The sequence below is a fragment of the Caretta caretta genome, chromosome 3 (genome assembly GCF_965140235.1).
Source record: "Caretta caretta isolate rCarCar2 chromosome 3, rCarCar1.hap1, whole genome shotgun sequence".
Taxonomy (NCBI): domain Eukaryota; kingdom Metazoa; phylum Chordata; order Testudines; family Cheloniidae; genus Caretta; species Caretta caretta.
In genome coordinates, this window is record NC_134208.1 from 91,661,971 (window position 1) to 91,675,554 (window position 13,584).

Below are 13,584 nucleotides of genomic sequence, written 5' to 3' on the forward strand. Positions count from 1 at the left end.
CCAAGTTGCGCCATGCGGTTTGTCCTCTGGTGAGTCTTGAATTCAGATCACTTTTGATTTCTTTGTGAGAGGGGGCTTCGCAGTAGGGAAGTTGATTAGGGGTGTGCATGTACCCTCACATCACATCTTTGCCCATTTCTACAAGTGTACTGTTTAAAGATTCTGAAAGTTAATTTTTCTTCCTTTATTGGGTTCATGGTTGGTACAGCTTAGGATGAGTGTAAAGGTGACTTTAAGCCTCATTTACTTCTCTTTTGATCCTAGATAAGCTGGAGTGGCCACATGGTTGCTCTGACTTATGCCAATTAGAATGGCCCACTAGGGACCATTCCACTGGCTGGAAATTAGCGGAGTACATTGTGCTCTGGTATAATTCACACTCCTTCTGCTGATGTGGGAGAAGCAAACAACATAAAGCTGTTTATGCCACCTTTCCACCATCAAAACATTCTTCCGTTGCTAAGGAAATTCTCAGCTGCCCCTTTAGGGCCGCTTTAAGGTCACTTTGTGCTGTTCCAGCAGCATACGGTGACCTTACAGGGGACTAAGGATCAAATACTTTATTTCTGATTCCTATGGACTTCTGGGTTCCTGCCTCTACCTCACTTACAAGTGCTGAAATATTGCCAGAAAGTCTATTTGTGTGATATTTCCAGCCCAACCTGAAGCAGGATATATCAGAAAACTCAAAAGAATGTCTGGTCTTGTGAAATTGCCTATCAGATTATGCAGACTCAAGCTTTGGATAAACATCTGATCTTCTGTGTGTACATTCCAACCTTTTGAAGCCAGCCCAGGGCTTCTTAAAGCTATAATCCCTGACTTTTCTGAAATCACATTAAAGCATGTGCAGCCCTATTATCTGCTTTCTGAATTCAGCTTACACACAAAATATTTATTGCTGCAAGTGAACTACCTTGGGCTTTCATCCAGGTGAATAAAAACTGATGTACCACCAGGCACCAATATATGGTTAAGTAAATATCAAAAGAAACTAAAAATATATTTTCTAAGGGTACTTTTTAAATGCTTTTTAAAATTTATGATATCATTGCTATTTATATAGCACCGACTGTGTGTGTTATACTTTAAAGACACATGGTTTGAAAACAATAAAACCTCAGACTTGAACTGCACCTTTCATCCATAGATCTCAAAACATTTTACAAATATTGGTAAATAGCATTATCCCTATTTTGTGGAGGGAGAAACTGAACTCCAGAGAGGGGAAGTGACTTGGGCAAAGCATTAAGGCGATAAGTGTCAGAGCTGAGAACAAAACCCAGATCTTCTGAGTCCCAGTTAACAGTCTCATATTTACCTATTGCTAGGGCCATAGGAGAATTGCACTCATATTTTTGATAAAATAGGAGGCACGAGTAATGGAAACAAACTTCCAGCAAGAGTATCTCCTCAAAATCTACAGTAAAACAAGGAATGACTAACAGTGCTCTATGCTGTGCATATAAAAAAAAGGATCTGTGCCTGCAATTTTCCACTAGCCCTCATGAGCACAAATAATCAGTGCAACTTTCTAATGACTTAACCCTTATTTATGTTTAGTTTTCAGGACTTTATCTGCTGTCATTCTTTACTATCCTTGTTGGGCTGGTGCTGTACTCCTCCACCTCCACGTACGTAGCCCAGGATCCACGGGTGTACAAGCAGTTTCGAAACCCTTCAGGACCTGTTGTAGACTTGCCAGCAACCGGACAGCTGGAACCTTCAGTAACGTATACCAGTCTAAGCCAGGAGACAGAAGAGGAGCCTCATGTCAGAGTTGCCTAATCCCAGGCACTTGTCTCCCACTGATGATTTCAGTAGAGTTTGTATATCCATGATCCCTGTATTGTACATAGAGAAAGGTATTTACTGGGTACGGTTACACAGGTGAGCTTCAAGGTAGCAAATAGGAAAAGCCTGTAAAAGTTAGAAACTAATTGTCACTAGGTGTACATTGCGAAGAGATGCCAGTCCCTTATTTAGTAGTATGCTGGCCTCAACAGAATGTTCTATGTGAATCGCTCACTATCAAACTACCTGTGAAGATATTCAAAATGCAAGCTGAAATTACACAGAAATCAAAAGGGTATTTTTGCACCTATTGTGTGATACTTTGCCAAGGCCACACAGAGTTGTGGAAAAGCCACATTTTTACAGCAAGTCCACTTGTACAGTCACTGTTATTTTCTCTCTTTTTAAAATGTATTTGTTTTGCACAAATAAGTGGGATACTTCTGGTAGCTACACCCTGATGCATTTTTGGTAGCACCTGGATCTTTTGGGAGAAAGGATTAATGAGTTCAGCTGTACTATCTATCTGGTAGCCCACCTTATATGTAATCTCTGCTCTGAGTGCAGGGGAGGGACAATTTACAATATCAGTCTCTATTCTAGGAATAGGTGTAAAATGAGCATTTTAGCCTTTCTATATTTACAGAAGTGAATTACTGAAGCATTGACCTTTTTATGTTTCATGGAGGATTTCCTGGTGGCTGAGGTTCTGTACCAGGTGACACGGGAATTACATTTCTGTAGCTCTGTCTAACCTGCAGAAACAAAACAGAACACATTTCTTACTTTTAAAATTAAATCTGTAACAAATTTTCATTTTCTATTTTCCTAGATATTGTAGCTCTCATTGGTGATGATATATCAGTCAGACCAGGGCATTTATTTTCAATGCTCAGTGCATATTCAGGAGCCTTCTACTATTCCAGTTCTCTCAGTCCTGTGGTACAGGAGGCTTTGACTTCCTTTTCCTAACCATGCTAATCTGGAAATATGTAAATTTTTCATCAGAACCTTCTTGTGCCACAATCATAAATATTAGTATGATAATGTAGTGAACTCATGAATATTAAGAATAAGACCGACCCATCTGCTGGTGGTACTGCAGCAGCATGATGGTATTCATGCCAGAGAGGTGTAGCCAATTATTTTTCATTTATCTACAAAAGTAGAAGAATTTAGCAGTGTTCTGATATTCATCAGGGAATGTGACAGTCCCTCTAAAATAAGGGTGTGCTCTACCACTGTACTTCTGCTGCAGGAAACTCATCAGAAATGTGGAGCATTTAAAACACTTCTATGGAATCTGAAGCAGAACACTGCAAATCTGTAACCTGTCTTGATTTTTTTTTTCCCTTTTAAGAGCACAGTGAAAGACAAAAGTCATTGCTTCATACATCGTCAGTCCATTTTCCTCTTAAAATTAAGGAAAGGAAGGATAGTCTTGTATTTAAAGGACAGGATAGAGATTCAAGAGAGCTCAGTTTTATTCACAGATCTGCCACAGACCTCTTGTGTGATCTTAGACATGTCATTTAACCTCTGTGTGGCTTAGTTTCCTAATCTGTGTATACAGGGATAGTAATTCTTTACCTCCCTCACAGGAGTATTTTTACCTCTCTCACAGGACTAAATTTTTTTAAAAGTGCTTTAAGATCTTCAGAAAGAAGGAGCCAAGGAAGTAGGACATATTATTATAATAGCTTTTATATATTCATTGTATTGGAAAACAGGGTTTGCAGCAAGGTTGTGGTAAATTGCTGCATTTTCTGCTGGTGGGCATATGAAATGTATTTTAGTTGAATGACATTACTCTGAAGAAGTCAGTTTTAAATGAAAATGTAGGGCTTTCTGTAAAAAAAAATACAACTCACCTATTTCTATGAGAAAAAGAAACTGTACACTCTTGAGATTGGAAAAGGCCAGGCAAATCAACCAAGCAGGATGGATTTCTGCTGAAATAATAATTGTCTTATAGTCTTGTTCTGCAAAGCTATAAAAAGGACTTCTCTGAAGCAGCCTGAGGGAACTTTGCATACAAGTATAAAAATGGCGACGTGCCAATATGCTAATAAATTACTGACTATCTGTTTAATCTCATTCTTCCTGTTGATGAGGAAGAGAGACACAGTCTGTCTCATCATGATTATGCTGCCTTCTATGATCCCACTGCAGTTGAAAAAGAGGGGATTGTAATATTGTCAAACCCCCCCCCCACACACACACATGTTCAGAAATCATGAGATTTAAAAAAAAAAAAGTTGGGTTCTTTTTATTTTGCTTCTGGTTGGGAGCTTTTAGTGGTCATGTTTTCAGGCTTTTCCCTGCAACCATAAGGGCTGGAAACCTTAAAAAGAAGAAGAAGAAAAAAAAGCTGAGATTTCCATATAATATGACTCCAGGATCTGGGGCTTTAAGAGAAACTGCAAATATAGTGAGATTCACACTCTAAAATTACAAGAGTTGGTGACACTGAGATTTTTCACATTCATCTCTGTTTGTTTGACCTCTCCATTCCCAGTTAAGACCTCAAAATAGGTTTTAAGTGGGACATAGGTGACCCGTCAATTCATCCTTGTGCAGAGGGCCAGCACAAGACCAAGGAACCACTGAAGTCCTCAAATCAGGGCTTAACTGGTGCATGGGCTTTGTGTAGTCACTGTACAGTTCAAGCCCCTGCAATATGTTCTCGTTACAACTGTCATTGTTCTCTCAGGTACCCTAAAAAGCATTGGTGGGCACCTGTCATCTCCCAGTCTTTTTGCTACCTTTTATACCAATTAAATACCTTTCTCTGCGCATTATTCCCAAGTTAGTCTTGAGACCTCTGAAGACTGGGAGTGTATGTGTGCATGTTTGTTTCATGTTTACATTCCTTCATTTTACATAATTATTTTGGTTTACTTCATTCTTAGTATTTATTTTCTAAGCCAAATGTTTTTAGTCTTTTTCTCTCTCTTCTCTCATTTTTATTACAATAATTTGTAGATGTTTATTAAAGTCTTACTAGGAACAACTGGATCGAAGGCATATCCAGGTCAGCTCACTGACCCAGGAGTTTATGCATATAAGGGTTTGAAATCAACTGATGGCTAAGAGGTGCCATCTGAAACAATTGTTATGGGATAACTTAAATGACTTAATTGTATGGAAATAAATTGCAACTGTTCACATATGCACTGTGCACTCAACAACCATCCTGTGTGTTCTTGCACATGAAGAGATTCATGGTATTGGGATAATTTAGTATGGGGTTGATTTTTTTTATTTTTATTTTTATTTTGTTTTTTTGTCTCCAGCTAAAGAGGATGTGTTGAATTGTTCCAATTTGCCAATAATGGATGGACCTCAAAGGAAAACAGTAGTATAGCTTTACAAATACGCTGTTGAATGAAAGCTGAGGTCCAGCAGGGAAAACTATTATTTCTAGATGTTTAATTTCCTGCAATTCCAGACCTCAGTGGACACCAGCAAGGTTCAGCTATCCGACTGGCAGCAACTCTACTGGTTGAATTAGGACTTCACCAGCTCTGTGTATATCTTTTTCTTGAACAAACTGAAGCTCTGCTACCCATTGGCGGTGAGGAGTCCTTAGCAAGGCTGATGTAATTTTCTGCTACTGGATGGAGACCTGCACTGGGAGTCAGAACTTGTCCTTTTTTCCAGCTATAAACTTTTAAAATACACAACAATAGACAAAGCAATTGAAAATTTTGCACCACTGTGTCATATGGAAAAGTTTCAATGTATAGTTTAGATATTGCTAACTTGTGCTATTAACATTTTGACAAGCGTGTAGTATTGTTTTCTTTCCCTTTTAAAAAAATTAGTATTCCCAAGCTAGCTACAAATATAAATTTTACCCCATGGGTAGAATTTTATTGTTAAATGTCATAATTAAGCACACTAATTTTGGCACTGCAAATGGAAATGTGAACCAAAACCAATCAAACAAAAACACTCCGACCCCAAACTCCTGCACTAAGCTGAACAAACCTTTCTCTGTTTTGATATTTGCATGCTCCTATATGGACTGGCTGTGGCAATGTAATGCCTGTATAATGTTTTCAAATAAAAAATAAATGCTTTATGAAACAGGGTTATTAGTTTCTTTGCCTGGTTCCTTGCCTGTGAAATAACCTGACATGACTTTCTTGAAATATGAATATTTAGCAGGAGGCACTCTAAAATTAAAATCCCTGGATGATTTTCAAGTGTAGGCGGCATATCTTTGCTACACAGCCATGTCTACACAAGCCTGACTTTAGCCATCTTCATGAAATCACTTATAACTATCCGGAATTCATTAGGAGCAGTATTATTCCTGTGTCAGGGGCCCCTGGTGCTTCTGTTGCTAGGCAGCTGCAGCTATCTCTCCTGGCTTCCTTCTTTGGTGCTCTGCTTCCAGTTTCTATACTGCAGCCATGTTCCAGGAAGGCTCCTGAGATGGGGGGAGGAAAAAAGGTGAAGGAAATTAGACATCAGAGGGGAAAAGAGACTGGGCTGGGGGAGGGAGCCTCAGGCAGAGGGGGGAAGATAAGACTGGAGATTCTTCAGATTCTTCTTCGGAAGAAGGAAGAGAAGAAACCCTAGAGTGTGCACTCAAAGCATTCAAGGATACTTGTCAGGATGTGTGTCTGCCCAGTTTTCTTTGCATGGCATTCCTGTAAGAAAATCCACCACCAGATTCCCGCCATCTCCTGCCGCTGTGCTGGGAATGCAAATGGCTAGAAACTGGTGACCTGATGCCATTTCAGACCCTCTTCTCACATCAGCCCAACTGCAGATGGATGGAGTTCCACAGATCATAAAGACAGAGATTCTGGGCTAATGCATGCTTTTATTCAGTGCCAGATTAGCAAGTGTAATTTTGTGCATTTTATCGTGTCTTTAAGTAATGGGTAAGTGTGTGTGGTTTGATTGTGCTAATAATTGCTGTATATTTTCCTCCACTCCTGCATATCCCTGTATCCACCGCATTAAAAATCTCTCTTCTCCTTCTGGCTGGAACTTGACCGCTGCCTGTATGAATCCTAATAATAGCGATTGCTTGGAATTACTCTATAAATAATTGTTTACTTGGAAGTATTTTCACATGAATGATATCACACATGCTTCAGTATGAAAGGAACACTATTAAGTAACATATCTAATGTTTTATTTAAAAATTTAGTCAAAACCTAATGACAGGAAACATTTTCATTAGTATCACTTTTCTCAGGGAAAACAGGTAATTATTGTTTGTTTGTTTTGTTTTTATTTCAACAGTACCCTACAATGGCAGAAATCCAAAGCCAACTGCTTAATAGAAAGGTGCCAATGCATGAGAATCAGGAAGTGATATTATCTGCAAATAGAAAGGGCAACTAAGTAGACCACCCTAGTTTCACTGATTAAGCTTAAAGACATGCAAAAAAGTAACTAAGAGGGTTGATTCTCCTCTGCATCGCGTAGCTATTTATAACTGTGGATAGTGAGTGCAAAATGGGTATAAAATGCTAACAAAGCCGAATGGTCATGTTTTACACCCACTTTCAATGCAGTTTATACAATTATAAAGTGACCGTGCAAGGTCCAAATTCTTTGGTCCAGCCAACCTGTGCTTGAGCTGAGGGCAGGTAGAGAAAACTTTATGATGCCTTTGTGGCTCCTGGAGCTTTTTGGGGATGAGTACAGTCTCTGCATAAGATAAAACAGCCCATAGCCCCAAGAGGTTCATTCCAGCAGTGTGGGATAACTAGCGTATAGAGGCATTCTAGCCATGCCCTCCTGCCCTGGAACCATCCCGTAGGCCAGAGGCTAGGAAAGGAGAAGCATAGATGCTATGGCTGCTCTATGCCCCCTGGAGATTCTCCTCACATAATTGGGAATCCCCAGTGGTGTCAAGTAGTCAGAACAGGAGCCAAAATCTGGGCGAAATTGAAAGAAGTAAAGAATCAGGTCCATTTTTGAAATGCATTCTCATTTTTAATCGCATTTTTAAAATGCATCCCGTTTTAATAGGCTAAGGTAGTGCTATCATTTTCTTTTAAATACTTTATTTACTTTTTTTTTCATCTTAACAGTATTCCCTTAAAGTTAGTTTCTAAATGAAAAAAAAATAGTATGGCATTACTCTGGAGTTCCCCTAGCATAAATGAGCTCAGAATCTGGCCCTCTGTGTATAGGCTAACATTTTTTAGATTCAAAAAATGTTCATGTCATTTTCTCAGAATAGTGTATTTTATGATTTCACTTCACAACCTTGAGTTACAGTCAACATTTTAGTGGCTACTGATTATGTGCAGTGTCCCACAGGCAATTGTCTATTGCTACCAACATCAATTAATACTTTACTGTCAAATATATTTATTAAAAATATTGCTTTTTATTCCCCACATTCTTAGTCAGAGAAGGCTCATGCAATTTTAATATAAATGTCATGCTGCTGTCAATGTCAATACAAGGCCGTTTTCTATCCTTCATTTGAAGGATGTATACACCTGTCAGGGACAAAGTACTGGATTTTCCATGGATAACACATTGACTTCTACTCAAGCCCTTGCCAAAATAGAGGGGGTGGGGGGTAATGGACATCTACTTGAGTCTACAAGATCACTGAGCACTAAAGTCGTAAGTAATTTAATTACAGTGTGTCAGGGTCAGGACATAGGTGAACAGGTCTAGTGGTTGAAGCCAGAATCATAGGATTCAGGGCAAGGGTCAGAGCCAGATTCAGAGACCAGGGGCAAGGATGAGTAGCATGGCAGGGTTCAGGCATCAGAGAGGAAAGCAGGATCCAATGTAGCAACCCAGTAGGGCAGAGTCTCATGGGGTTTAAATAGGAAGTCCTGACCAATCAGACTTCATGGTGTTCCTCCAATCAGGCCCAGGGAAGCCCTTCCTGATCTTTCTTCAGATTACATGGTCTCTCCTGCTTGGTTGATTAGTAGCAAGCTGCTGGGTGTGAACATGGAAGCTAACAGCTGAGTGGGAACCCTGTGTATTCAGCTTCAAGATCTATGGCAGGGGTTCTCAAACTTCATTGCACAGTGACCCCCTTCTGACAACAAAAATTACTACATGACCCCAAGAGGGGGACCAAAGCTTAAGCTCTCCTGAGCCCTGATGCCCCAGGTAAGGGGGGGGGGGCAAAGCCCGAGCCCCACTGCCCAGAACAGGGGGGCCCAAAGCCAAAGCCTGATCTCAGTTGCCCAGCACGGGGGGTGACAAAGCTGAAGTCCTCGGGCTTCAGCTTCAGCCCTGGGTGGTGGGGCTCTGGCTTCACTTCGGCCCCAGGAAGTCTAACACCAGCTCTAGTGTCCCAGTTAAAATGGGGTCGCTACCCACTTTGGGTTCCCAACCCACAGTTTGAGAACCACCGATCTGTGGGATCATGACATTATATTAGAGACATATCACATCCAGAATAATTAACCTGATAGTAGATGGGATTGGATATTATACATGTAGAATTTCTGGAAATCTATGGCACTGGATCAAAATCATGCTGGACTGCACATATTTAACTCAGCTAGTTGTTTCCTCGGATACCATCAAGTTTCGCAGAAGGCTGGCCTCTTGCCAGTTGCACAGCAAACTAGCAATCCAAATGTGCATACTCTTAAAATGACTACTTTTCTAAATGAAAGTCCTGAGGGGGAAGGGGGAATGGACTAATCACAAGAATAATCAAAGTAGTCTCATTACATGGCTCCCCATGAGCTTTTGTTTGAATTCTCTAATGTAGTTTTTGGCATTAAATAGATTTTTAGAAGCTAAATAGATCTGTCACACATACATGTAACTGGTTGGATGGATTTCATCACTCTTGCATGTCCCCAAGACTACTTCTCTTTTCTTTTTCATTAAAATTAACAGAAGCCTCACAAAACAGGATGACAACTTTAGTCAGTTAAGTCTATGTTAAAATTCAGATTTACCACACTTTACTCTGCATTTAGGATTCAATTACTGGTCAAGCTGATGAGGTGCCTTGAAAGAGCAAAGTTACTTGCTTTCACATAGTGACCTAGACACGTTGGCAGACATATGTTCCAATTGGGGGCTCACACTGGTGATGGGACAACAGGTATGCAAGTGGCCCGGGCACCCCAGCCAACAAAGGCACACACAAAAAATCTTTCAATGAACAACTTTTCTCTCTCTAGTTTTATTCCTGAGGTTTATGTTGCATACAGCATGTAACAAAAGGAAATATGGATTTATATAAACCAGAAGGCTGTGATCCAGCCCTCTAACAATTAGGTTTCTGGCACCTCACTTCTTTGACTATCAGGTAGCTGCTTTTTTAGAGTTGCCTGGTTTTCTTTCCTAACACCCACATTACCTTCCTCTACTCAGCCAATGACACTGGCTAAGACCGTCTTCTTTGTCTGTGTCACTGACCACATCACACCACTCACAGCCTCTTTTGAATCGCTAAACTGGCTCCCTTTGCTTGACTTCCTCAAGTTCAAACTACTTGCTTTCACTTCAAGGCCCTTGACAATGCTGCCTTTCCTTACTTTTCCACTGATAGCACTTTATTCTCTGCTGCCTCCATTTTACTAATATGGCCCGCCTGATTCACTTACTTGAAACTTCTCATGCAAATGGTTTTTAGTCTTGTGTATGTTTGTACAGCACCCAGAAAAATGGGCCCCCAGTCCTGACATGGCAGTATCAGTAATCACAGTACTGTGCTTATGTACCAGGGACAGGCCAGTATATAGGCTGCAAATGAGGGGATTTGCAACTGATTCCAGCTTCAGAAGTGGGGCAATCAGAAGCTATGCGGAGCACTGTGGGCTGCTGCAGGCCAGGATGTAAAAGGGAGTTTGAGACACTAATACAGGTGTCTAGCCCAAGGTCCAGTGTGCTTCTACAGCTGCCAGGGGAACTACAAGTTGTGGACTACAAATGGCGGCATGCTGGGAGAACTCCCTGGTTCCTGCCAGAAAGGAAGTCCCCTCTGCCCCTCCCAGCAGGAAGTTTCAGCACTGGCTGAAGCTGGGAGCAGGAGGCAGGCAAGCAGAGTGGAGGCTGCTGGACTGTAATCCTGTTCTGTGTTTCTTTACAGGTAGGACAAAAAGGGTTTCAAGAGCACCCTGAGGGGGGTTTAAATGACACCACAGGAGAACACTGGCTTCTTTGTTTGGGGGTTAGTTATTGTGGGAGTTAGGACGTGGTTGTAAGGGGGTTGTTTGATACAAAGTCCTCTCTGCCCACAAGGCAGCCTTACCGTAGCTTGAACAACCTCATACTGGGCCAGTAGATGGGGGTTGGGGGGAGCTTCATAGGCCCAATTATAAGGGAGATAGAAAGAGGGCATTTCTCCCTCCCCCACCCCCAGCTTTCAGCTTCAGGGGGACAACAATGCCTTTCCCTCTTCCCACTGGTTTTGGTCAAATTAGGAGGGTAGGGATGGACCAGAAAGAACAGATATTAAGCTGGGGCTGTTGCTTTGGGAAGTGGGTGCTCAGGAAGCAATGCCCCAGTCCCAGGTCAGCTGAGTAGGAGCCTCCCTGGGCCTGCAGGAACCTGCAGAGAGATTCTCTCCACAGCTGGCCTGTGCCTCTCTCTGTCTTGCCAGGGCCTCTCCCCTCCTGGCTCACAGGGCTTGAGAGCAGGGGAGGCAGAAGTTAAAGCCACTGGCAGCCCGCCCAGCAGCAGCTTCTCCTCCCTTTTAGCAGACAGCGTAGGGTGCCTTGGGTATTTGCTCCTTGGGAGGGCACGCCTGAAGGAGGTGCTTGGGCTGGGGATAGGAACCCTGTGGGTGGAGGAGCAGGCATGGGGGCAAGGGGAGAAGGGGAACCTGAGGTGGGGGAAGGAGAGATCTGCATGGCCTCTTGGAAACTGGGGCCATTCTAGGGGAATTCTTGGGGAGGGGGAGCCTGTGAGAGGATAAGGGGAACCTTGTGGATATGTGCAAAGGAGAGCTGGGGGCATGCAGCTACCTTGCGAAGGGAGCAACAAGAGTGGGACCTTGGGGACAGAAGAGGGGAGAGCTGGGGGGTAGGGAGAGGGAGCCAGAGACTTGACTAGGAGAGCTGGGAAATCAGGGAGAGGGATAATTGGGGACCTTGGGAAGAAGAGAGCAGCAATTGGAGTGATAAGTGGTATCTTGGGGACAGAGTGGGTCTAGGTTTCTGTGACATCTTGCTGGTAGAGGGATATTGGAAGAAACAGGGCACTGGGGGAGAAATGGGTGAGGTGGGCTCTTTCAGGGAATGAAGGAGAAGAGTATGGGCTTGGGAGAAGAAGATGAGAGAATTAGGGGATTCTGGGAGGAAAAAGGGGAAATGGCAGAAGGGTGTCAGGGAGGAGAGGAAGAGAAGTTATGAGGGGAGTTCATGGTGTAGGGAAGAGAGGATGTGGGTTGTTTAAGAGATAGGAGAGAGAGAGGCTAGTGGGAACCTAGCAGCCCCATAGAATTGGGACCTTATAATATGTGGGGAAGGGAGTTGTCCCCAGCACCCGTCCCCAAACTTTTCAGGCAAAGTTACAGCCTGCAAGGTGCTGAGGTTCATGGACATGAGGTGCTGATTGCCCTCAACAGGATTAAGCTTGAATGAAAGAAAACACATTTTGCCTTAACTTCTGCAGATGTAGTAAGGGGCATGTTCTTCTTCGTTGCAATTTTCTTTGATTCTGCTTCTGACATTGTAAGGTAACAGGTCTCCTTCACGTCATAATGTAATTTCCATTTACTTCTATTAACCTCATAAAGTGGAGACTTTTATTCATATTGTAACATAATTCCCATCAGCTTCTAATGACATTGTAACGTTACCTGCCCTTTCACATCATAATGTTATTCCCTCTAGCTCTTACTGAGCTAATGTACCTAGTCTTTGACACATTGTCCTATAATTGCTTCAGACTTCTCCTGAACTGGACCTCTCTCACTGTAATTCCAGTCCTTCACACAGTACTCTTTGACTGTATATAATGCTTGTCTCTTTGGGTGCTTACATAAATATATATTAAAAGCAAGAGTTTTCAGCCCAAAAAATGGATTAATAAATAAATAAATATTTTTAAAAAATGAATCCCCCCAAACTGACTCCAGTGCTGAATTCCTTGCCCACTAAATATAAACCTTTGATTTTTAGATAGGAGACGCAGGGAATATATTCTGTAGGGCAGCCTTGAAGAGATGATGTTGACTGTGAATGAGAGAGGTGTTCCTGCTTACAGGGGAAGGGATAATCTGTTTGGGTTAGTGTTTGTTTTATGATATTGATGTTGGCTTATTGACTTCTCTTTTTAAAATAATTTGATGGGAAATTAGTGAGAGTGTTTGGGATCCTATGGTTGGGTTGTGTGGGGATTTGAAAGTGGCATTTTATTCTAGTTTAGAGTTCCAGATAGTATAGGCAGGCTTACTTTTGTTACCTACATTTTTTTTGTTTGAAAATGTTTTAAAATCTTCAAAAATGTATGAAACTGCACCTGGTCATGTTAACATTTTGCGGAATAGGTAATTCCCAGTCTCCATGTTTAATGTTCTCTTTCTGACCTGAGTTTTATTTGGCTGGCAATAGGCCAAGGGAAAAAGGGACAGAAGGTAAAGTCTCAAAGTAGCAGGTGTTTTGTGGGTTTTGTTTTTGTTTTTGAAGGGATGGCGGAGTTGTGGGGCTTTTCAACCCTGCGCTAGGAAAGCTCCATCTCTGTATCCATATTCACAGTACATTGATTCAGTTGTTTCCCCTTTCCATCTTTGCTTCTGATGGCTCTACATATGGGATATACTTTGCTATATCGGGTTAAGTGGAAGTAAAGCACATGTTGCAATTGGGGCTTTGGAGC

The 13,584-nt window shown here is 41.9% G+C and overlaps 1 protein-coding gene across 2 annotated transcripts in view; it reads left to right on the forward strand.

The window, feature by feature from the left end:
• Positions 1-5,886, forward strand: part of SLC35F1 (solute carrier family 35 member F1) — a 388,001-nt gene extending 382,115 nt beyond the window's left edge. For both annotated transcript variants that reach the window (XM_048844698.2, XM_048844699.2), the window contains one exon: positions 1,564-5,886. In XM_048844698.2, coding sequence (XP_048700655.1) covers positions 1,564-1,788 — 225 coding nt within the window. In that variant the 3' untranslated portion in view covers positions 1,789-5,886. The remainder of the gene's footprint in view (positions 1-1,563) is intronic.
• The last annotated feature ends 7,698 nt before the right edge of the window (positions 5,887-13,584 follow it).